Here is a 26911-nt window from a genome sequence, read left to right as displayed (position 1 = left end):
ATCAATACGCGAAATTCCTTTTTATCCATTTTTTTACAATAATAAAAGTTGCTTCACTCAAAATGCTATAATTCACAAGCTGATGATTCGACAGCAGTCAAATTTATACACGTATCTTCAGGGCTAACTAAAAAACATATGGATCTAGTTCTAGTAGTATCATCTATGTGTCAGGCCGGAGACATTTCAATTGACCTGTCAGTTATCTTACACTTTTCAAATACTATTTCCGAATTTTATTGTGTTTGTTTTATGTTGCTTATTCTTTTCCAGTTAAATAATACCTGGAAGATATTCGAATCTTTATAATAAAAATATTTAGTCTTTACTTATCGAAGTATGACCTTGTTACAAGGTAGCTTGTTCTGCGTTGTATATCGAGATTTTGTGCAAATTTGAGTTAGACACAGAATACATTTCAGAGCATTTTACTAGTTTTTTTTCCTAAAGTGATTTATTTTGATTTACACTGTTATCTGCATCTTCCATATCTTAATATTAAGATAGTCATTCGTAATAATAATTAATCTTTATTATTTAAAAGAGGTGAAATTATATACTATTATAAAGAGTAATTACAAACAATTGTTAGGAGAAAGTTTTTATGTCAAACGGAACCTGCTATAAGGTCAAGAAACTTCTTTAATATGAACTTGGTATTTTCTAGGTCACCCGCGAGATTGATGGTAAATAAAGAAAACGTACTGCATCCTGTATTGTAATCAAAATATTGATTAGATTGATCAGTGTTATTGATGTTATTTTAGACAAAAAATTCGATAAACAACTTGAGAAAGTGTATATATAATCAGAAAGAAGTAAAGCTAAACATCGTTGATAAGTGAGAGGAAAATTCTTGATCATTTCGGCTAAAATCTCATATATGTCACAAGTCAATCATGGTGATTATAGACTAAATAAAAGTTCAACATCATAAGCAAATTTAGAGCAATCTTTCTTGACATCCAGAATGCAAGAGAATTGAGATATTTTGTAGTATTTACTAATTTTAGTTCTGTACTATTGATTTTTTAGTTTGTACTAAGAAAATGTTGCTTGCTAGGACGTTATACTAATTATACTGACTAAGTATTTTTGTAGGAGGTAGGTCTTCAGTAACTAACAGAGTATTTTATCACGCCATTTTGTCTTATGGTAAAAATGTTATGTTTAAGTGTAAAAAAATAAAGATGTTACGTTCTAGGATATGAAGGTTCTAATATTAATATTTTTTAAAAGGAACCCGCTCTAAGCCAGAAATGGCTTTTAAAAATCAACAATGAAATATTCATTAAACTAAATTTAATAGAATTTAATTTTATAATATAATTTGGAATTAATAATTCTAAACTGCAATTTAAATAGTAAGTATTTCATTATGATTTATGGATATTGAATTCTAATACAATCTGTGTTTTCACAGGTACGTTACAAATGGAAAGAAAGACATGGCGCCAAGCTCCAGAATCAGCTTCTCAGGATTAGGGGTAAGTAAAATTATACATATGTATATTTTATGATTTTAAAATTGAAATGAAACATTTAACGTATTTCTATATAGTATATAGTAAGAGATGAATCTTGGACAGACAAGAAGGGCGCAATGAATAACACCAAAGATATCAAGTTGTTAGTTGAATTGCTTTTAGAAAATAAATTGTGAGAATTTAATTTAAATAAAATGTTTATTGTTATTTGTTAACAGCTGATGATGAAATTTCTAAATACACTGAACTGTGTTTCTCAATACGGTTTGTAGATATCGAATTGAAGTGTTAATACTTTAGGAAATAAAAATTAAATTAAATATTTAAAATAATAACAAAGCAACAGTATTAAAATAATTTCTTTAGTATTAAAATTAGTATTTATATTTTTAATGTTATGTATATATTTATATAAATAAAATTTATTTTAAATTTAATTAGAATATATCTTTAAAATATCCTGCTAAAAATACTCCGGCTTGTAGCACTCTCTGAGGTTCTGAAGTGCTTTCTTTAGTCACAACTTTTTGTATGGGAGATGACTTTCTACGTCTGTCTATTATATGTTTTCTGCGTGTCTGATTTAATTTGTGATTAAATTATAACAAAAATTAATTCGTTATAATAGGCTTTCGATGTAGTAATAAGCAAAAATATCAGACTTTTTTTTCAGGAAATTTTTGGCTATATTTAAGAAAAATTAATAAATAAAGTAGTTAAAATCTCAAATTATGTGGATTAAGTATATGTGCTGTGTAATTTAGCATTTTTGTACTTTTGTACAATATTTTGTATATACAACATCTAAATTTCTGACGTCAAAACGTCGCAATGTTGCCGCATCAGCTGTGGGTTTTAGTTCAGTTTGGCTTTGACATACAACAACATTCTCGTTTATATAAAATAATTAAACAAAAATGTTATCAAACATATATAGTTTATTTTAACATTATAGAACATCTAATGCATATATTATCGGGCTTATTATTATTATTTATGCGTTCCGAAGCACAGTCGTAAGACAAAAAGATATTGTTTCTACTATTAGTCCAACCAATTGACCATATATTTTCTACTTTCATCTATTCTATCAAGGAATCCTGAAAACATATTTGAAGCTTTGAAACAACTAACACTACGACAGGTTGTAATTTAGATATGATCTGGAATGTTCTTAACCAAACAACTCTAAAAAGGTGAAACAATCGCTTATATACTACTTATGAAGATGACGATGTTCTGCTAAGTATAATTAGGGAATAAGTGCTATCAAATGTAGATATTTTCGTCAATACGTCGTTAGATATTATGGAGTGAGAACGACTGACGCGCAAGATATAGTTTTTAGATATACGTTTTTAGCCAAGCTTTAGATTGGGCTAAACGAATGATAAAGAGATATTTTAGTTTGTTTAAGCAGGCTAAAATGGCTGATTACTTATCTTCTAACCAAAAAATAATTCCGTTTAAATTAACGCTCGTGAATGTAAACATTTCGATAACGTGAACAAAACTTTGTTTGAATTAGTTTAATTTAATAAACGTCTGCGCTGTAATACTTTAGATATATTTTGGAGACAAGTACTTAAAAACCAAATAATGTGCATCAAATTCGAAGAGAAACATTTCTGTTTCTTAGTATGCCTGAAATAATATACTGTAACAAACCAAAACTTAAATAAAAAACTATGGGAGGTTAACCCTATATCATGTAATATATATTTTACAATAACTAATATTTGTTCACGCGTTTAATAGTCCTAAAATAAAAATAGCGTTGAACCGATATGCCATATTACTGCTTTTAAACGTTTTCAAATTACACAAGTTTTTATAGCGTGCTTGGTATTTGTTGCTAGTAAATAATAAGGGACTTTTGAATGAATGACCACGTACTGAATAGTAGAAAATAAAAATACGTATTGCCAATAAAATACTTAATAACGCATGATGTCATAAGAGAAATCAGCAGGTATATTAATGGTTCTGCTATAGCATATCGCCTTTTTAACCCAATAATTAGAATTATTATGAAAGTTACTCCGAAATGTCTTCGCTGATTGTTGAAATCTTTACCGAAATTTTGACAAAAAGTTATATTTGAATAGCATTATGTAGCAATCCTCTAGATGATGCGTATATGTGTATATATATGTATGTGCATTTGTCATGATCTTTCCATTTTTAAAAAACATGTTGTTTCTACTATTAGTCCAACTAATGAACCAGATATTGTCTACTTTCATCTATCCTATTGGTTTCTTGATGGCGCAGTGGCAAAGGCGATAGGACAGTCCTCCTACTGTTGCGATTGCCGCGGGTTCGAATCCTGCTGGGGCATGGTCGTAAATTTATGTTTGTGATTGTTTAAAATTTGTGATTGTCCTAGGCAAGAGTATATCTCCGACAATCCGAGTAATTCGACAAGGAAAATGATCCCACTCACGCCAGTAACCAGGCTGGGTAAGACCGGATGTCTTCTGGGATGATTTATAAAGTTGGTCACTCGCCAGTCGGTAGGCTTAATGCTGAGGACCGTGGTTCGGAGCCCACGTTAAACTTTAAGTCCAGTCCAGATAACCCCATAGTTGGTAAAAGGAGACTGCGCAAAAGGAGTGCAACAATATATTTATTCGAATATTTTATTCTATGGGATGGGGCAAACGTATTTTAAATAAATATTGTCACTATTTCTGCTGATTCTTGCGGCGTATTTATCGATAATTGCATATGTATTAAAATACATATGCATTTTGATATTATGAAAAGAATATTTGCGATTACAATATCAATGTCATATCTCAGGGATACAGCGCCTGTGAAACCATTTCAGGAATCTACCGCTTGGCGTATAAATGATGTTTGTGATTGTCCATAATCAGCATAGCAGCAGGGATGTTAATATTTTTACCAGATGTACCGGAAAGTCATTAGTGTTTTTTTGGGGGGAAAAATTAAATAATTTTTTATTTTCCTGTTATTCAATTAATGTGGTACCCTTCTTCTCATCTTTTCAGTTTTTCGTATTGCTCATAATCGGTCGCTAATGGCTCTTGGTCCACTTTTAACGCTTCTACCAATTGTTTTTGAGTTTGGGTTGGCAGTTTCGTCTCTACAACCTTTTTGGATCTACCAGAACGTTCTTTGTCTTGTATATCGAAACCACCACTATTGACTTTCAGCGGATTTTTTCTTCTGAACGAGTAAGCTTGGATTGTTTGCTTTTTATGTTATCATTGGCTTTATTTTGTGTGAACCATTAGCATCAATACAAACTAGAAAAGTTAGGAGTATTGTATGAAGACTATTTTCATTGGCGTTGTAAATTTGTTATTGTTTTATTCTTAAATATACCTCGTTGATTATTTTGACATATTGTTCTTTGAATGAAATTGTAATAATTCTGGTTTTGCCCATCACATCATATAGAAAAATGCTTTTCCTGTTGTTTTAAAAAACAATTATTGAGGAAATTGTCCATTTAAATATCTTCTATTAGATACGCTTAGCACAATCTTAATTATGCTATATTATACGTAAGAGTTATACACAAGTCTAATTTTGGAGGATCCTGCCATGCGCATAAAAATTTAAATTTGCGCCTCTGTCAGTTCATGCATATGATACATATATTTGAGTAATATATAATACAAGGAATATATAACATAGGAAAATATAAAATAAATAGGATAAATTATTTTGAATTCACAAATAAACCTAAAATTTCCCTTGAAACTGAAATTAATTTTTGTACAATTTTTGTAACAACAATAATATGTAACATGGAGAACCTTTTTTAAATATATTTAATTTTAAAATAATCTTGAAAGGAAAAAAAAACAAAATAAAACAATATGTAATTATTTATAAATATTTTAACCTGTAACAAAAATTAACAAATAAATTGTAGACAAGACCTTACTTACTAAACAGTATAATACTATAAGTTATCTATAAAATTATCTAATATATAAATATAATATGATAAATGTAATATAATATTGGATAACAGATATAATATAAAGAGTTCTTACCAGTGTTAATGTCAAAACAAAAATGACTCCCGGAATTCGTAGGATTTTAGCTCTCGATCGCTTGTGTGGCAACGTCGCAAAATTAGGCAGAAACTGCCGAATATTACCGAATTCCGACTATGATCATCCAAAATTAGACACTACTGACTTACACTGTCAGTTTATCAGTTTGTTAAAGTACAATTGCTAATGCTATCATTAAATATTCTGAAGCAATCTTCACTCGCAACTAGTTTAACATATTAATCTGCATTTTGAAACCTTCATAGTTCATGTCGCCTTAAACAACGAAGTAGTAAAATTAAAATTATTTAATTATCACCAAAGTATGATTATCAAAAATGGCCTAAGAAATTTATAATCATCACAATTTACTTTGTCAAATAGTATGTCATTTTTATATTCTCCTGATAGGTTAAACAAATTGCACATTGCTGGTTCTTAAAATTCTAACGTAAATAAAATATATTACAGGTCTGCAGGATATAATAGAAACTTTATAGACGTATCTAAGTGAAAAAAAGTTGAGGTAAGAATGATCACAGTAATCCTTGAAGCCACACAGAATTACATATATTTAAATAAATACGCGCCTTTTTAATAAAACATGTGAATGTTTAATGCTTAGCTGCTTTTGTGTGCTAACATTTGTCTAGCGTAATTATATTTTTCATTGTTCATTGCGTAAAATTAAAATTATTATAAACCTTAATTCTTACATAATTACCCTATCTATGTATTATTTTCCTAACTGAAATTACCTTTAAGTAATTTCTAATTATATATTATGCACATTGCTTGACGTTCAACTGATATAAAGAGTTTTGTATCAACATCACATATATATCTATTAAAATAAATGTTTTGAATAAAAAAAACAAATGAATATCGGACAGGATAATATATACATTAAGTAAAACACAAACATTTTCATACTGTCAAGATGTAAATTATAATATAGAACAGTTTTCGAAATTACACGTTATTATTTTAATTATATATATTTGTTTTGGTTAGAGTACCCTAAAGGAAGTATAATATATTTTATTAATTTTAAATTTCGGTCTATATCTATTCGTGAAATACTTTATACTATATACTAATCATATATACTACTAAAAGTTAGGTAGCTTATATCGAGAAAGAATTTTTAGCCCTAATATTATTGTGTAATATGCGATACAAACAAATAAATTTCAATAAAACGAAATACGCCCAAATCAAGCAACCAGGAATAGCCGTCAGATCGGTGACACCAAATATACTCTTATTCGGTAGATTTTTCGTCCTTTCTGTTGCACGTAAGTCAACTACGGACGCGTAATTTTTAAAATCATAATCTGGCAACGATTAAGAATCACGTAATATTTTATATTATTTGTAGAGATAATAAATTAATGTGTCCGCTTTATCGGAAGGTCTACACAGTTGTGAAAGATAAATCCGGCATATGCGAAAATTTAATTCCAACATAAATTACCAAAAAAATTTGAGAATAACAAGAATTTTTTGTTTACAAGATATTTAGAATTTAAAAATCCGTTTTTTAAATATTTTTTAGTAATAATAATTAGTTTGATGTCTGGTGAATAGGGAACGACTAAGAAAAATTGTTCTGATAGAGATTGATAGTAATTAATATGGTTCTGGAGATATAATATAACATTATGCTAGAGGTAATTCTAAGATTTTCCTGTAAATTATAGTGGTATCAACTTTTGAGTCATTTCAGGTTTTTGTAGAAATGCATTTTTTAACAAAACACTGACCGAATATTGCAGGTAATAAAGAAGTTAATTTGTGCATCAAGAGTTAAAAAAAAATGTTGCAAAAAATTTAACTAAGAATTTAATTAAGAACAACTATAAAATATAAGTTGTTAGTTCCTATGTGGGACATGTTAAACTGAAATATCAATTTCAAAATTGTTTTATTCATATCAGAGAATATATTTTAATGTACAAATATGTATTACTTCCTTTACTGTTATATATCTTCTTACATGTCTTCCATATTTGGGTTTACAACCTAAAAGTAGACGAAAATCACGAGTATACTTACTAAATTTGATGTTCAGAAGTTGTTTTATTTCTGATTAGAATCTTACTTATGATACTTTGTTATATTATAATGTTCTTATAATGTAACTTAGTAGTACATTTTGACTATTGAAACAATGGAAATTAGATTTAATTAAAAGCCATTTAAAAAATGTTAGTACGTATTAGTTTTGAGAAGAAAAATGATTAATTTAAAAAATCGGGGCCATCGCTAGTTTAAATGGTTATTTCTAAAAGAGTTGTGAGAATATTTTATTTACTAGTATATGCAATAATATATTTAAAAAAAAGTTATTTTTCTGTAGAGCGATTAACAACCCAATAACAAGAATTATAATATCGATATTTATTTTATTTTAATAATTATATTATGTATAAATATAAAATATAACTTTATTTTATTTTATTTATTTTTTATTATATGTTTTAAAGTCTTCTTTTACCAACAACGTTTTATCTGGACTGAACCACTGCTTAACGTGGGAGCTGAAGAACGGTCCTCGGCATTAAGCATACCGACCGACTGGCCAGTGATCAACTTAGAGAAAATTCCAAAAGACAACTGATCTTATCCAGCCTGGTTAATGGCATGACTGGGATGGATATTCCTTGTCTACTTTTCCACTGTTCCCTATAAAGACATTTACAATTACAATCACAAACATAAAGCACATCCATGGCCCAGTAGGATTCGAACCCACGTCTATAGCAACCGCAGGAGGATCGCCTTGACCGCTGCGCAACCAAGCTGGCATTTTATTATTACAATTTTAAATTTCTAAAAGTTTAGAGTATGCAACACAATATACACCTTGCCCAGCGATATCTATTGGTGATACTTAAATAACTATTATACCACCTAACACAACTGTTAGATTTACTCCAAGTGTTAGTCAGTCTTGAGGTTTTAGTTACTCCATAAGTCTGGTTTGAGAGAAAACTTTGAATTTGATATTTATAAAAACCAAAATCAAGTCCATAAAGACTACTGGCCTATAAGACCAACCCTACCTTCTCGTTTTCTTAATTATTAAACCGACCGTGAAAAAGCATCTTTATCAGAGTCTTTATTGATTGGTCACTCAGTCGTGACAGGTGCTTGCATACATAGGAAAACTTTAAATCTTACTTAATAAATCTAGATTTTTAAGAATCAAAAAAGCGGCATTTACGATGGAAATAGTGCTTGATTTGCTCAATCATGAAAAAGTCCGAAAAAATGCAGACAACAACCTTTAATGAAATTAAAAGACTGATTATAGTATGTATGTTATATAACCATAAATACACCGATTTGTATAATTGGTTAGAAAGTGTAAAAAAATTCTTATGATTGACAAATATTAAAAACTCTTTTTCAATCTAATGTTTGATATAGTTACATTATGGTTACATTACACAATAGTGGAGAAGGCACATATGTCGTAATATTGGCAAATGTATCAATATTGAGTTAAGAGAGGTAAATGACAGTTCAGCATTAAGGAATGTGATTAGTAAATATTTAATTTCCTACATAGTTAATGCGATGTAATATGAATTTTTGGTAGTCTAATTTTTAGTATATCCCTTTAAATTATTTTCTACAATCATAATCTAATGTTACCAATGTTTGTTTGGTTTTGTACAAGGATTTTTTTTTATTTGTAAGGTTACTCCAATGTTATTTTTTTTATAAAAGATATGTCAGCGTAAGGCTTTCGCCATTTATTAACAAATTATTGTTTTACAGAAAAACATTCTAAATAAGATTTATACATCAGAAATTATACATGCTTATAATATCGTCTGGTTTTATTTTTTGTGTTAAATATCTTTAAAGGTTTTCCTTATATTCTTGAACACCCTTTTAAATTAATTTGATTTTTTTTGAGCATTGTTATTGAATTTTACCTTATTTAGTTTATGCTTCCTAGGTAAAATTTTCACTATACTCTCTGTGCAAGTTCTTAAGACATAATTATTTTCCTTTAATATTTACGCTAACTTAATATTTGTAATAAATATAGAAATGTAATATTTTCTTTATACTTAAGACCATAGTTTTATTGAGCATAGAGTCAGTTTTATGGAACTTCTATATCCACTTTCTTAGCAAATTAATATAGAAAAAAAAAACGCTTTTCGACTACTGTCACTACTGCCACTCTACCTAGTATAAAATATAAACTTTTCTAATGGTTATACTTAAAGGTAAAAGATATTAGATAAAGCTAGATGATGCAGCCATAGAAATGCAGGATGCAGCTTCATCACAGTTAAAGTGAAATCGGGATTCCGTCAATGTTTTATCTATTAGGAGTTGTTGACTTGTGAACATTTATGGCGTTTATTAAGGTGTTTCGAGCCACAGAAGAAAATAGATTGTAATATTTGAACAGATACAAGTTAATTTTGTAGACAGGTTTTGATTTTTGCAATCTAATTAAAAAAATACCAGCTAAGGTTATTTTTTATACCAGTCTAATGATTTATCTAAAGAATAATTTGATTGTGTAATGTGATGCATTGAAATATGTCATTATTTAGATTCCATTTCAATTGAATGTTTTGAAGATCAATAAATAGGGTTACCAACAATACAAAGAAAGACAGTAAAATTATATGTATCTTTATTTTATATAAGCTCTCTTATGACTTATACTTGTTTATATATATAAAGTTTGGGTATAAATACAAATACATTTAGAATCCCATATCCTCTTAATTAATTTGTACAAACTTAATGTCTAATAAATATACATCACATTTGAGATGCTCATAAACATTAAACAGTATAATCACATCATCAGACCACCTCTTGATCTTACACATATAAAGATTCTATAAAAATGTAAATATTACATAATTAGATTAATTCATATTCTGGAATGCTAATCCTAATATCATCACAAGTTTTTTCCTGTTGTCGAGTACCTGTTGGTGATCTTTGAAACGGAATCAGTCAGCGAATTGGATTTGATTGTTTTGACGTGGTTGCCGATTTCTGTGTTGATGGCGGTTATTTTCGGAGAAGGTGGGGTTTCTGGGGCTGCATCAGGTACTAAACCTCTTAAAAAAAGGGATATTACTGTCCATGGAACCATCCTAAAATTAATTATTACATTTTATTAAACATATAGTGGCATTTAAGTATATTGGGTTGGGTAGGAAGTAATTTGGAATTGGTAGTGTAATATGAAATTCTTTTGCGTACGTGTTGTGTTATGTTTGTCACTAGGTTTGTGAATTATATAACTATACTGAGTTGATATGGCTATACAAATCTCTATTATTCTGTTAATTAACATTTGTATAATGTGTATGGTACAAACTGAGTTTGGGAGTTTGTAAAAATATAAAATTTTTTCGGAGTGAATTTTTTCTGCTCATTTTACCCTAATTAAAAAGAGGCAGAACACTGTCTGCTGTGTTGAAACATATAACCGAATTAGGCTATAAAATTCGATTTGGGTTGGTACTGGACTATGTCGTCAGATGTCTGCAAGATTCTCTAAAATATTGGTGGTAATTATTATAGGTTATATACCGCAAAATGTTGAAAACCAAAATTATAAGTTGATGCGGCAACATTTTGACGTGATGACGTCATAAATATTGATGATGTGCATTGGTTGTTTTATTGGAGAGATTATAGGCTCCCGTGAACTCGATTTTATGGTTGAATCTTTATAGAATATTATAATATAATAATACATACATTTTAAGAATGAGTCCAATTCTTAATGCTCCGGGTATAAGTACGGCAGTGTCGTTGTTTCTGATTCCTTCGATAATTTTATCGGCAACGTCGTTGGGCTTCAGCCGAGGCAGGAATCGTGACTCTACGGTATCAAACATTCCCGTTGCTTGAATGAAATATGGACATATCGCTGTCGTCATTACACCTTTCACGCCTGTAAAAAGAAGATTGCATGTCAATAAGTATTTTGATTAATATCTATGTTAATACGTAAAGCATGAATATTGACACGACGTCAAAAATTAAAATTAATATAAAATATGTTTCTTAAAATTAGAAAATTAAGTAACAGACGATCATCCAAATTTAACAATTCGACTTCACGATTTTAACTATTTCATTCAATTAGGTTGTGTTGGCAGCTTTTCCTTTTATACCCTTGATTCTCAGTTTCTGTTGCATATTGACAACAAAACCGGTAATGACTTTCTGGCACACCTGGTAGACACAACCAAAACAAGTATAGCGCCAAATCGCCAATGTTTTGAAGACATTGCGATACTGTTACAAAACATCGATATATTAATTGTTTTTTATTGTGTATTGTAGATGGAAAATATTGTCGACTAAATAATGAATTTATGTATAGCTTATATATCGAATTGAATATTTGAATTGATGGGATACATGATCGATATAATAAATAATTATATAATTCCATTAATTACTAATTAACTTTTTTATAAGATATTTATTATAAATTTAATAGTTTTTGCAATTTTCATTGGTGTTTACTAAGCCTGTTGAAAAATAAGACTGAAAAGTTTGTTTATATAAAATATCATTAAATTAAAAAAAAATTAATAATGTTAATGGTGTGTTACAGATGGAGCCTTCGCCATTTTATGAAAATTTTTGCATTGATGTTAATTTTTTTTCCGGCAGCAGAGTTAGACAGAAATCGATTTTAATGTATATTGAAACTGACTGATGATATATATGATGACTGATGACTGACGGTAGATTGGGCTGATTGCATTATTGATTACAGTGTATATTTTTCATCCACTGTTAGATGCACTTGTTTACTATAGTATTCAGCACTGAATAATAGTATCAAATATCATTACTATATTTTTGGTGGACTGTGGGCAGGTGAGAAGTTGCTTTTGAGTACACCTTTCTCAGGCTCAAGTCATTGTTCAAACCTTAACCACATCATTCTTAACATGTCTAAAATCCCATCGTTATTCAACTAATTCATCTTCACATTTATATGTAAATGGATATTCTTGCTAAAATTATTATAAATCTTAGTTTAATTATTGAAACAGTTTTATATTTTAAATAAAAAATACATATAGTCTATCCAAAGTTATTCTGTACATACGTCATCAAGGTGTTTAATGTATTGCCTATCGCAATTTGTAAATTTGTTTTAGAATCAGACAATATTTTCCTTTTCATTTTATTCTAGTTAAAAAGAGACACAATGCTGTCTGATTAGTACGAACGTGTAACCGAACTAGCCTGCCAAAGTCGTCCGGTTGTCAAACGTATGCAAAATTCTTCAAATCAATAGTGATAAGAGGTTATCAACCGGCAAACATTAATTTAATGCTTTGCTTGTTTTGATACATTTTAAATCGCTGCTTATTATTACTCTGATTGAAAATTCCGAAGCCAGACAGAACAGATTGCGTCTATAAACAATAACTTTGAAGGGGAACGAGATAATGGAGGCCCCCTCTTGCTAGTAAAATTCGTTAGAGAGGTAAGCATTTTTACTGTTAAATATTAATTTTCAGCGATTTTTATTGAAAATATTTTTTAGAGTGTTGCAGCTGCACTGAATATTAGTATGGACACGGTCACAGAAATATCTTAAAAAGTGAAAAATACAATCAAGATCATTTTGATGTTAGCTCTATCGGGACTAACTATAAATATATGAAATATATAAAAACAGTGAGTTGTTTTTCAATATAAACATAATTTAATACAATTATTTGAAAGAAAACTGTTAGTCTAGAAGTATCGAAGAGGTCTAATAGAACTCCCGAATGGTTCTTTTAAAAGAATACAATTTTTAAAAGCGTATAATAAAATGAAGGAGGACTTGGAAATGTTACTGTAGAGTGTAAAAGATTTATGTTCACATATATGTGTGTAATTGTTCAGAATATACATGAGCATTTAACAGCATTTAAGAATAGTAACTGTTTTGCAGATATGGCAAATGCCTTAAGGATAATGTGTACAGGTATTAACAGAACAAACGAAGGAGAAATACAGTGATATAAAAAGGTCTTTACAAGGAAACACTGCACCGAAAGACACAAGAAATAAGCGTAGAAGCTAATCTAATAATAAACTTCAATGAAAGTAAAATATGTTACTTTGATATTCAGTTGTTAATTAGGTGGATTAGAGCTCCACGGGGATAGAAGTACAAACGTGCTTAGAACTCTAACTGATAGGTGGTATGGAAAAGAGTTCTATGTAAATATAATCAAACACAATCCTAATCTACAAACTATTATAACTGTGTACTTAATTGTATTTTTAAGACCTTCGATATTATATGCATCAGATTTACTGTAATGTTAAAATCAATTATAATTGATAATTTTTGTTTAATTATTTTCTTTAGATTAGAATTCTATTGTATGCCAAAACCAAAATAAACTAAAATTAAGAGTTGAAACAGCGACATTGCGACGTTTTGGCGTCACAAATTTAGATGATGTATGTACAAAATAACTTTGGATGGATTGTATAAATATTTTATTCGTTGTATAATTTAAAAATATACCTTGTGCTTCAAGTTCCACTCTTAAAGCTTCATCGAATCCGACAGCAGCGTATTTCGATGCACAATAGTCCACCAATTTATTGATACCCACGTGACCAGCCATAGACGCCACTGTCACAATATGACCATGTTGCATCTCGATCATTCTTGGCAAGAAGGCTTTGACGGTCTGTAATTACGTTACGATTCTTAAAAATAGTCAATTAATCTTCAAATCTAATAATACTCACCCAGAAATGTGCTACGATGTTTACATCAAAGGTTCTCTTAATTAAATGATCTGGGGTGTCCAGAAGAAGACTTCCAGATACAACACCTGCATTATTAATTAGTAAAGTAACCTGAAATATAAAATTAATATATTCATACATATAATATAATATATAACATGTCTAAAAGTCCTAATAGCCCCAATGAAATCTACAAGAAAGGAAAATATTCTCAGTTTTCATTGTTAGTCTTGATCAGTGCCAAATACCAATTATCGTTGAAGGGACACGCTATATAGAAGATCCACTGGAACTAGCAGAACTGTTTGGTAAACAGTATCACACTCTTTTTACAAAACGTCACGATGATAAAATTATGGAGAACAATAAAATAAAACTCAGAAAACTAATAACATTTATGATTGCTTGGATGATCCTATAACATACGATGAGCTCTCTCAAGCAGTATATAAAGCTAGAGACATATTTCCTGGTCTAGGTGGTATTAGGTCAATATACACTAAAATTTTAGTGAAACTCAAAAGCTGTATTTGTTGAATATATACAACATTATTTGAAACAATGGACAGCTACCTACTATGCGGAAGTATTCAGTATTGGTCCCGATACACAATTCAGGTAAACTCAGACATTCGGTGGATGGATACAGGCCAATAGCGTTAACCAGTCACCTGTGTAAGCTATTGGAACGCATAGTTAAGAATATACTTTTTATATCATTCAAAAATACACACTGTTGAGTTAACATGACGCACTGACTGAAATGAGTGAGCATTGACGTTGAGAAAGCGGGACTATGGTTGCCAGTGTTTCATTTCTGCGGCCCCTTTATATATAAAGAGATTAAATTCAATTCAGAACACCGTACTAAGGATTGCGCTAGGATCCAAGTTCAATTGACAGTCTACTCTGTGAGGCAGGGATTTCCTCCCTGGACTCTCCACGAGAATTTTTGCTATTAAGGTATGTAGGCTTTTTAAAACTTAAGCTGGGCTATCTGAATATGGGCAGTTTTTCCCCATCAACTGCAGTATCAAAATAAGAGGGCAAATACACAAAGGGTCTGGTTATTGCTTCCAGAAAATCTACAATCGTTTGTCGTTGGAGATACCTACTATCTGTAAATTCATGAATAAAACACCTCCCTGGCAGAACGCATCTATCGCCGTTGATCTCTCAATGAGACTTCTGCCTAAGGATGCTCTTAATTTTTTTAGAGCACGCTCCCTTTTCAAACAATCGATCTTCGAAAAATACCTTAATCATTATCAGATTTACTCTGACGGGTCTAAAAACAATGAAAATACGGGAGCTGCATATATATTAACATTGAAGGAAGAACACTACAAATTGCCCTCTTTGACGAGTGTTTTTATTGCCGAATTGCTGGCGATATATAAGGCTCTTAAATGGGTTCCAGATATGACCTCGGTGGTAATCATCACTGACTCTATGAACTCTCTTGAGAGCTTAAAATCGGTACAGGCACATCATCCACTCACAATGCACATTCGATAATTAAACACTGCCGCCTATAATATAGAATATTAGGAAAGAATATTATCTACAAGTGGGTTCTATCTCACATGAAATAGAACAAAAGAGCCGACCATCTTGCGGGGAAAAAGGAAGGATCACTTTTGGAAAACCTTGTATACAAGAGAAGGGATCTGAATACATATTGTACCGCACTGTATAAAAACTGGATCAACTAAACTGGGACTTAATGACCAATAACAAATTGTGCATAACAATAACAATTGCATAGCAGGCGTAAATTGGGTATTTTCTCCAGATTCAGAATAGGCCATTGCCGACCGACTCATGAGTTTCTTCTCAAAGGAGAAAGTCCGTCCATCTGTGATAGGTGCAGATCCCCGCTCAGCATCAAACAAATCTTGGTTGAATGCCAAGGGCACGCCCTCTAAAGACGAATCTCTGTCCTGAAGGGATCCTTCATGGACAACTTCTACAATTAGAGAACCTTGAACAACTGATGAACTATTTGGTTGCCACCGGAGTACTCCAAAACATATAATAGATTATAGATATAACTGTTGTTAACTTATGACTTTTAAATTGTTCACTCCATATCATTCTCATACTTATGTTAAATTAACTATAAGTTTTTTTGTTTTGTTCTTTATATTAATTGTTCTGTAATATTAAAATGTTTATAGAGCACAGGTCCTAAATAGCCCTCGAATGGGCCTTTAATAAATAAAAATCTAAAAAAAATCTTGATCAGTGCAAATCAGTGCTTGATCAATATGAAACATAATTCTTATCACATGAAAGATGGTACTAGTTTGTTTATGGATAGGGATAAGCACAGGCGTTAGGGCCTCAAGTAGTCTTAATCTAGCACTAGTCTTGACATACTCTATCTCGTCAAAAAGATAGACAAATATAACGGGACAATCTTTTCAACTCATTCAATTAACCGAAATTAAATTAATTGTCAAGAAAAGAAGGCAGGCTGACCTAGGTTTGACAATCGTTACTCTAAGCATTTATTTATGTAGTTATGTGAAATTCAAGCAAAAGTATCGCAACTGAAGCTGTAAGGTCATAAAAACACCACTAGCCTCTGGATCCGTGGCACTTGCATCATAGTTCAAGGTGTAAGGCCACCAAAGGCGGACTGAATTTGCAGTGAATTAAAATATTTTATTGAAACTTGAACAGAAGTTTGTAAGGTGAGTGACCACCAAATGTCAGTTTCTTAGCCGTGGACTATTGGAATCTGGAAGATTTTCAAATGCAAGCTGGCGGACGAAGGTACAGGCAATTTTTAAACATAATTTTATGACAACTCTAAGCTGTCCCAACGGAATAATCACCACGTACATACTTGTGGCTGTTTCTTCAGGAGAGGGGTGTTATGCAATACGGCCCAGACTATCTGGTCATGTTTTTTTATGACTACCTGAATGGTGAACGAGTGTGAGAGCTTGATCTGTTCTTTAATAGATAACAGCTCAGTGTAGCAATTATCGCCGTTCAACCAGTCACCTTTCCTTTCTGTTAAATAAGATAATATTTTGAAGTAAAATTTGTTTAAAAAGTTTTTTTTTGTTTTCAAAATCCTTTCAGGTATTATAACTTATATTTATATATCAGACAAAAAAAATGTCGGCTAAAAATATCGATGTTAAAAAATGTTTATAAATAAGTCGAATTGTGGTTGAAAACGTGGAGTATCAAAGCAAATGTCCCTCAGTAAAATTGAATCATGCAGAACTTCCGCAAGCAGATAACGTTAAACATCTGGGAATGCATTTCGATCGACGTTTGACATGGAAATAATATATAGTGATCAACCGCAAACAGCTTGGGATTAAACTAAACCAAATGTACTTGCTAATAGGACGTAAATCTAAATTATCATTAGATAATAAGGTTTTGCTGAATAAGTCAATACTTAGGCCCATTTGGACCTATGGTAATGAACTGTGGGGTACCACTAGCAAATCTAACATAGATATCCTCGATAGGTTCCAGAATAAAGTGTTGCGAGTCATTGTCAATGCCCATATTACGTGTCCAACAAACTAACAAGTGCGATTCGGAGTGTTGAGAAGTACTCTGAAAGACTATTAGTGCATCCCAATGCACTCGCCAAACAGTTAAATATGTGTGAAGACAGTGGAGTGCGTAGGCTCAAACACAAACTACCATACGAACTGATTAATAGACACATAGAGTGAGATTTAATAATTTTTAGAATAAGTTAGAATAGTTTTTAGAATAAGTTAGGTTAGGCTTTAAAATAAGTTTAATAATTTAAGAATAGTATCTAGATTAGGATTTAGATTATAAGTTCTACAGTAGATCATTTACTGAAGTGATCTACTACATGTCAGGATAGTTATATAACTAAAATCATATAATACTACTTATTGCCCACGGGCAGATGTTATAAATAAACAAATAAATAATCGAACTGATAAAAATTGCTTCAACAAAGTAATTTAGGAAATTTGGTATCATTCAAAAACTCTACATGAACGTATATGAACATGAACGCATGATAGTTATATACCTAAAATCATATAATACTTATTGCCCATGGGCAGATGTTATAAATAAATAAATAAATAATCGAACTGGTAAAAATTGCTTCAACAAAGTAATTTAGGAAATTTGAAATCATCAAAAAACTCTACATGAACCTGCTGTTCAGAAATTTAATTGATGTATGGATTACACATGGGCTTAAAATTTCACGTTTGACTAGTTTGACATGTATTTCAGTTCCGGCAGTGATAATACATTATTCAAATAAAGCAATTTTAAACATATGACGTTTGATGTTCAAAAATTATACTGTGACAATATTGTTAATATTATGAGATAATATTTTTTTATTATATTCTCATCCTTCCAAAAATACCGAGAAGGTTAGATTATATCCGGTTACTGAGAATGAAAACGTTATTTGAGATCACCTATTTGGTTTTAGAAATATTCATTACGATAAAGAGGATTGTGCTGAAGGTAGGTTACTTATAAAAATGTAAAATATGAAAATGTAGTTTTTTCTAAGTTAAGGATAATTTATGAAAATTATACTATAGGTAGTGTACTGTTAACAAAATAGTTTAATTGTAATTTGTTAAGACAGTATCTTGAGATTCTTAGCTCGCATTTAGGACCTATTGATATTATTGCGAAATGAATGAAATCAGAAAATTGAATCCTTGCGAATGGTGAGATGTGTCGTTATTAGTTTGCATTTGACACATGTATGATACACAACTTACGCATTGTTTCTGCACAGTTTTCTAATTTATTTACTTGAAAATCATTTACATGACAAAGGCATTGGTGACCGGGAACTAATCGATATTTTGTGACGTATTTTGTCTAACGTAAATTATAATTGTATTTCTAATTTTTGTTGGTTAAAATCCATGGTAAATATCGGTGGTATTCGAAAATGCTTCGCAAATATATAACAAAATATAATATTAAAAATGAGCGGAATGTTTGTATTCAACATTTACGCGTTTCATTGCATATCATGGCTGGACGCTTGAAGCCTGAAAGACGGATAGCCGAGTAGCTATCTTAAAATATCAATATTTTCATTTGATTTTGATTTTAGAGAGTAATTTACAGCTATTTCAAGCTAGTGACGAGAAATTCTACGGTCTTACCTTGAACGCACTGAAAGAATTGGTTTGCAAATTTAAATACGAAGAAAATAAAATAGAACAACAAATAAGGCTGGATAGGACACTATAAAAATTTTATAAAACGATTACCTTATTTAGCTCTAAAGCAAACTACATCTACGGGTATAGTAGGAGCCATTGGTTTAAATCAAGTAATTTCACCAGTTTCAGAAAAATATAAGTCTACTCGAGTATATAATATGGACAAGACTAGGATCAACGTGATGCTCAAAAAGAGATACGAAGTTATATCTCTGAAAAGAAAAACAAATCTTAATAAAACTGTTGAAGAACGTTGTCAAATTATAACCGGTGTTTGCTGTATCAGTATAATTGGAAATTATGTGCCGCTTGCATCTATATTTCCTCAAAAAACTATGTAGGGTCAGCTCATGGATGAAGCTCTAACTGGAAGTATGACAAGGACTAAACCAATTGTCGATAATCTTGTGCTACTGATAATTGATAATCATTCAAGTTCAACAAGCCTAGTTACTTTGTATTGCAGATGCTGTCTTTATATTGTCATCTCACAGCACGTATTAAAGGTAAGCTATTCTAAGCCATCAAACTATGCATGTGTCAGCCAATTTAGTAGAAACATAATTTAAGATCCCTAGTATTTAGAATGTTTATAAAGCACATCATCTATCAAGTTCACCACATTCTCTGTGTAGGTAACAGAACATCTGATAAAAACTAGTATATGATCAAAGCCAATGTACAATCACACGGACTTTCTAATCCAAATAGAGGACCTTCGGTTCTCTGTAACATTTTGAATATTTACAAGTCTCATATTCCTTTAACTCATATAAGATTATTTCCAAAAGCAACTCACATTCATAGCTACAAATAACTTCTAATAGTCCGGTTAAAACCATTAATGGAAGAGAACATGGATGGAACAAAGATGAACATCAGAACCAAGTCAAAGAAGATAAATAAATGTTCACAGGAAGACTCTTATTCTCTTGATGATTGGCAGTGTCAATAAAAATAAAATTAATTTTTAGACGTAAATAATGATGTTTTGTTATTACTGACAATGGTATTGAAACACGTATGGTACATTAAAATAAACGTTTTTTTAATGAACTAACAGTTTTATTTTGGAGGCAATTTAGAAAAAATTGCCTACCGGTGCCTCACATGACTATTTGTAATCAAAAAGATATTTATATAAATAACTATAGTTGTCGTTCGACCTTCGTAGAGTAAAGACGTGTTTGGAGCGACGGTCAGTGTAATAAATTTGAAAGTGTACTACCTGTGCCACAAATGCGATTTTAAAAAATAAGTAAAAACCGTGACGACAATAACAGTGTTAAAACTGCGCGTTAAATGTTTAGTGAAAATGTGTTTAAAACGATGGTCACTGCAATAAAGTAACAAAGGTAAAATTTTGGGGGCTGTTAAGGGTCGGAGGTGCATCATCTGTACCACAAATGCGGCGTTATAACGGTTCTGAAACAAATACCGGTACTGAAATTTTTGTAAAAACGTGAATTAAACTATTCATTAAATAAAAATGATTAATAGAGAGAACCAGAGACTAAATGAGATGGAAACACAATCCTCAACGTCAGGTGAAGCTTATCTGGCACAACAGAATCAAATCTTTTGTCAAGAAAACCATAAGAGAACGCAAAATGAGCAAGCTCTCTATAATGCGTATATTAACGAAAAAACAGCCCGACGGAATCTGGAAAATGCACTAACAAATATGCAAAAACAATTAGATGCACTACAACTCCTAATAAAAAACCAAAACACATACAATCCAACTAGCATTCCCGTAGTGAACCAGTGCACTGAAAACAAATTGCCTGTAAACTATGAAACAGACGAGGAAGAATTGCAAAAAGAAGTAGGCTGGATAACAGTTAAAAGAAATAAGAAACGAAAAGCAAACTATACACCTGAAGCTTCACCTCAACAACCAAAAACCATTAAAGCACAAGAATTGAATAAAGAAATAAAAGTGCCGAGACCACCTCCAATTATAGTAAGTAATGTCACAGACTTTGACTTGCTATATGAAACAATGAAAACAAATAATATACTATTTAGAGCAACAACATTAAACAATGAACAAATCAAATTAAACGCCGAATGTCGTAAAACTTTTACGAAAATTGCTGAGTGCTTGGAATTCCTAAAATTACAATGGCACTCGTATGAAGATAAGCAAACCAGAGACATTAAAGTAATGGCAAGAGGGCTTCCACCGACAGCTAAAACTACTAAAATAGTGGAAGAGTTAATAAAAAATGGACTTAAATGTACTGACGTCACAAATATCCTGAAAAAAGAACGAAATAAAAATAACAATGGAGAAATAGTTGTCCAGAAGAAGCCTTTACCACTGTTTATGTTATCATTCCAACATAACACGGACATAAAAGCAATTTATGAAATTAAACAAATTCTAGGAGTCGAAGTAAAAATAGAACCTCTTAGAAAGGCAAATCTTGTGCCACAGTGCAAGAGATGCCAATTACATGGACACACACAAAAATTCTGTAAAAGGGAACCAAGGTGTGTAAAATGCTCAGGAAAACACATCACGGGAGAATGCAAAAAACCCAAAGGAACAAAAGCGAAATGTGCGAATTGCAATGAAGCGCATCCAGCAAGCTACAGAGGATGCGTAGTTGCGAAAACATTCCAAGAGAGAAGAAATAAAATCAGTCAGGCTAAAGAGCAAAAAACAGTGACTCAAAATAAACAACCAAAAATGTACAACGAAGTCAACGATGAAATGACCTATGCTCAAAGCATAAACCAAACCGCTCAAAAAGAAACAAAAAAAGAAGACGTTACAACCAACGAACTGCTATTGAAACTTATAGCAAAGCTGGACAACCAGGAAAAGATTATTGAATCGTTTTCTGAAAGATTACTTAAACTCGAAAACAATAGGGCGGTGGCCTCAAGAACTAAAAATGGCAAGTAAAGACATCCGCATCGCAATTTGGAATGCTAATGGGATTCAGAAACATCACGCTGACCTACAAGTATTCCTAGAATTGCAAAAAATAGATATTTGCTTAATATCTGAAACCCATTTGACAAAGGAATCCTTTATTAAATTTAGAGGATATTACTTTTACCACACCATTCATCCAGCTAACACAGCAAGAGGAGGAAGTGCAATAATAATAAAAAATAATATATGCCATCATCAAGAACCCGGACTCAGTTTAGCAGAAAATCAGGTAACGGCAGTAACTGTTATATCTAGCAAATACAGGGTTACATTAGCTTCCATATATAGCCCTCCAAGATACAACCAAAAAAAAGAAAATTACTTGAATGTTCTAAACAACCTAGGAGAAAAATTTATAATCGGTGGTGATTTCAATGCTAAAAATACAAGATGGGGATCTAGAATGACGACAACTAAAGGTAATGAATTACATAAAGCAGCTGCTGAGCTAGGGTGCAGTTACATGTCGACAGGAAAACCAACTTATTGGCCTACCGATCCAGAGAAAACTCCAGACCTGTTAGACTTCTTTATAGCTAGAAACATAACCACTAACTACATGGAAGTTGAAGAAAATTTTGACTTAAGTTCAGATCACACACCTGTGATTTTGACGCTGAGTGAAAACATTATAAGAAAACAACAAAATCCAACATTAACCAACAAGAGGACAGACTGGGAAGGATTTGTTGAAGAAATAAACAATCGAATTCAACTAAATGTTCCCCTTAAGACAGAAGACCAATTAAATTATGAAACCGAAAAATTCGTTGCAGACATCCAACAGGCTGCTTGGAATAACACTCCAGAAATTAAAACTTCAACCAAAGGAATAAATTACCCGAAAGAAATCAAGGAAATGGTAGCTGAAAAACGAAAACTACGGAAAAAATGGCAGCAAAATAGAACACCCGAAAATAAGAATATCTTAAACAACATAACACAAAGGTTGAAGAGGGAAATTTTGGAAATTAAAAACAATTCCATAAATAACTATCTACGAAATTTAACAGACGACAAGAACACAGACTATTCGCTCTGGAAAGCCACTAAATACCTAAAACGATCCTGTCTACATAGTCCTCCGATAAGAAACATGCATGGAAGTTGGGCACGCAGCAACCTGGAGAAAGCAGAAGCATTCGCTGACCATTTAGAGAAAACTTTCAAACCAAACGAAAGTGAAATTGAACATACTTTACCGGACATAGACGGCGAAAATTCGACAATTCAATTAACAACTCCGAAAGAAGTCACCAACGTTATTAAAACTAACATCAAGCCAAATAAATCACCAGGCTATGATTTAATAACAGGGCAATTGCTGCACAATCTGCCAAGAAAGGGTATTATAAAGCTCACTAACTTAATCAATGCAGCATTTCGACTGAAATATGTCCCAGACGTTTGGAAAATGGCTGAAATAATAATGGTTCCAAAACCTGGAAAATCACCAAATGATATAAAAGCTTATCGACCTATCTCACTGTTACCGATGATAGCTAAGGTATTTGAAAAGCTCCTCTTGAAAAGATTAAAACCAATTATAGAGAGAAAAAACCTAATACCAACACACCAGTTTGGGTTTATTACCAAACATTCAACGATTGATCAAGTGCATAGAATAACAGATGTTATTGAAAAAGCCTATGAAGATAATAAAGTATGCTCAGCTGTATTCTTAGATGTAGCACAAGCTTTCGACAAGGTATGGCACAAAGGCCTCGTCCATAAGCTACAGAAAATATTACCGAAGCAACACACCGAACTATTAAAATCTTACATCACAGCCAGAATGTTTAGAGTGAAACAAGAGGAAGCTTACTCTACAATAAAAGAAGCTAAAGCAGGTGTACCACAAGGAAGTGTACTGGGGCCAATTCTGTACCTACTTTATACATGTGATATACCACAAATCGAAAACATTACAATGGCTACATTTGCTGATGATACTGCTATTCTTGCTGTCGGAAACAATAGCGAAGAAGCAACCCGAAACCTACAACAGGCTACTGACGCTATAAATAAATGGACCCAAATCTGGAAAATACAAATTAACCAAAACAAATCTGTGCATGTTCAATTCACCTATAAACAGGCCGCGCTTACACCATTGACCATAAACCACACTGTCATACCATACAGCAATAATGCTAAGTATCTCGGAATGACACTTGATGCAAAACTACGGTGGAAGGAACACGTCAAAAAGAAAAGAAAAGAACTTGAGTTAAAATATAGAAAAATGTATTGGCTAATTGGAAGAAAATCTCAATTAACTATACATAATAAATTACTTCTATATAAACAAATATTAAAACCTATATGGACATACGGAATACAATTATGGGGATGTTCCGCAAAAAGCAACATAAATCTAATACAAGTTTTCCAGAACAAAGTCCTAAGAAGCATCGTAGGTGCACCCAGATATTACCGGACCATTTATTTACATCGAGATCTTCAGATACCGACTGTCAATCAAGAAATTAAAAGAATTGCAAAGAGACATGAGGAGAGACTTCACTCTCATGTTAATTTCGAAGTATTACAACTATTGGACAACACCAAAACCGGACGCAGACTCAAAAGGACCAAACCATTTGAACTTGTGTAGTGTGTTGTAGTGTAGTGCAGTGAGGTGCATTAGAAAAAACTCAAAGTGTTAAAACAATTATTATTATGTTAGAGACTATGTAGGACTGATGAGTCCTATTAGATATATACCTAGATTTAAGCTATTATAAGGACAAATTGTAGGTTAGTCGGCAACGACTAGTAACAATGTATATAATTATAAAAAAAAAAAAAAAAAAAAATATAAATAACTAGCTACTCAATTTAAATTGTTTAAATAATTACTATTTATAAATATTGTTATAATCACTATTAATTATGTTGCCTTTTGAAAAATTAAATAATTATTATAATTAAAGCTTTTTTTCTGAAATTATTACGTTTGTAAATGATAGACTTAATTGTCTTAAAAATAGTCCACGCAACTCATCAGGCTAATATGCTTAAGGAAAAGTAATAAAAATCGTATTGGTATATACATTGAGTTTGAATTCTTAAACGGTTTGTCTTTTAAAAGTTTATATTTTTTATACGGAGTTTTGTCCCGAAATTAGTTTTTCGGTTGTGCTATTTTCTAGGAAGAAAAAATATTAACATATATTGATATAATGACGAGTACTTCTACTGCGAATATATTATTTAATTGTTTGACAAATACTACTAATTGTTATTCGTCAAGTTGGCATAGGAACAGAAGCACTACAATGTATTGCCTATCGCAGTTTTAAAATTAGACAATATTTTACTTCTCATTTTATTCTAGTTTAAAAGAAATGCAATGCTGTCTGATACGTTCGTGTCTGATACAACAGGTCACCGAATCAGCGCACAAAAGTTGTCCGGTTCTCAAATATTATTATAGTTATAGTATAATAGTAAATTTGTATGGTAGTCATATTAATAATTAATAAATTTAACATGTTCTATCCGATAAAATTGATTTAAAAATAGTTAGACATAGTACAATGAACTTGGACAATATTCTTATTTCCTCAAGGATGAACTATTGGTTTTAATTTTAACACACCAAATGTAGATAGCACTGACCGATTAAACTTGATCATTGCCAATCAGTAAAGTTATTAAATTTGTATTTTTATATTCTGCTGCTAATCTATACATAGTATAAAACAAAGTCGCCTTTTCTGTCCCTATATCCCTATGTGCGCTTAAATCTTTAAAACTACGCAACGGATTTTGATGCGGTTTTTTTCAATAGATAGAGTGATTCAAGAGGAAGGTTTATATGTATAATACATGCATAATATACTAAGGCAACATTGCTAATTTTAGAGGTTTCTAACGTGATGTCGTAAATTAACCTATTTTTTTAGGCTTATTTAGCAATTAGCAAAAACGCTGCCTAACCCTACGAGTTAGATCAAATTAATGTACTACAGTATTGTACACCATAAAAAGTCTACAAAAAAGTCCACGATGGTATATGTTTATCTTTTAAGGATAACCCACATTAACCATTTTTATTGTTTACTTTTTACGTGAGAAAATGGCTTATTTACGAAGCTATTTTAAGCAATACGGCATTAATCCTTATCGAATTAAGTACCTTAAATACAGTGCGCAATTAATATAGAACAATATGGTTCCTTACAGCATGTAAATTAAACAAATATTTTCGGAGATATTACAAATTTAAAATTTGCGTTTAAAAATATGTAATGTAATAAAAATTGTGTGAATTTAGATATTCCAAAGATAGCAGGAAATCTTCATAGTAAGTATAGGGGAAGAGGAATTGTTTTACTCCAAATTTAATGCGTGCAGGCCAAGGGCAGTAATGAATGAACCAAAAATACTGGATCGATTTTAATCATGTTTTCATTGAGTGACATA

At 31.3% G+C, this 26911-nt stretch overlaps 2 protein-coding genes across 2 annotated transcripts in view; one reads left to right on the top strand and one right to left on the bottom strand.

Moving 5' to 3' along the window:
• Positions 1 to 26911, top strand: part of LOC143199341 (uncharacterized) — a 110648-nt gene that overhangs the window by 83347 nt on the left and 390 nt on the right. Inside the window, exon 2 of the mRNA XM_076409099.1 lies at positions 20685 to 22417. Coding sequence (XP_076265214.1) covers positions 21020 to 22417 — 1398 coding nt within the window. The 5' untranslated portion in view covers positions 20685 to 21019. The remainder of the gene's footprint in view (positions 1 to 20684; positions 22418 to 26911) is intronic.
• LOC143204010 (estradiol 17-beta-dehydrogenase 11) overlaps positions 10177 to 26911 on the bottom strand; it is a 56520-nt gene continuing 39785 nt past the window's right edge. Inside the window, exons 4-7 of the mRNA XM_076416426.1 lie at positions 14309 to 14419; positions 14079 to 14247; positions 11282 to 11477; positions 10177 to 10668 (exon numbers count right to left, since the gene is read on the bottom strand). Coding sequence (XP_076272541.1) covers positions 10470 to 10668; positions 11282 to 11477; positions 14079 to 14247; positions 14309 to 14419 — 675 coding nt within the window. The 3' untranslated portion in view covers positions 10177 to 10469. The remainder of the gene's footprint in view (positions 10669 to 11281; positions 11478 to 14078; positions 14248 to 14308; positions 14420 to 26911) is intronic.

This window comes from Rhynchophorus ferrugineus, unplaced genomic scaffold (assembly GCF_030347505.1).
Source record: "Rhynchophorus ferrugineus isolate W39M unplaced genomic scaffold, kcgeb_rfMv2 rfM1, whole genome shotgun sequence".
Lineage (NCBI taxonomy): Eukaryota > Metazoa > Arthropoda > Insecta > Coleoptera > Curculionidae > Rhynchophorus > Rhynchophorus ferrugineus.
Note: the sequence above shows the minus strand (reverse complement) of the source record. Positions and strands in the feature narration are given on the sequence as shown.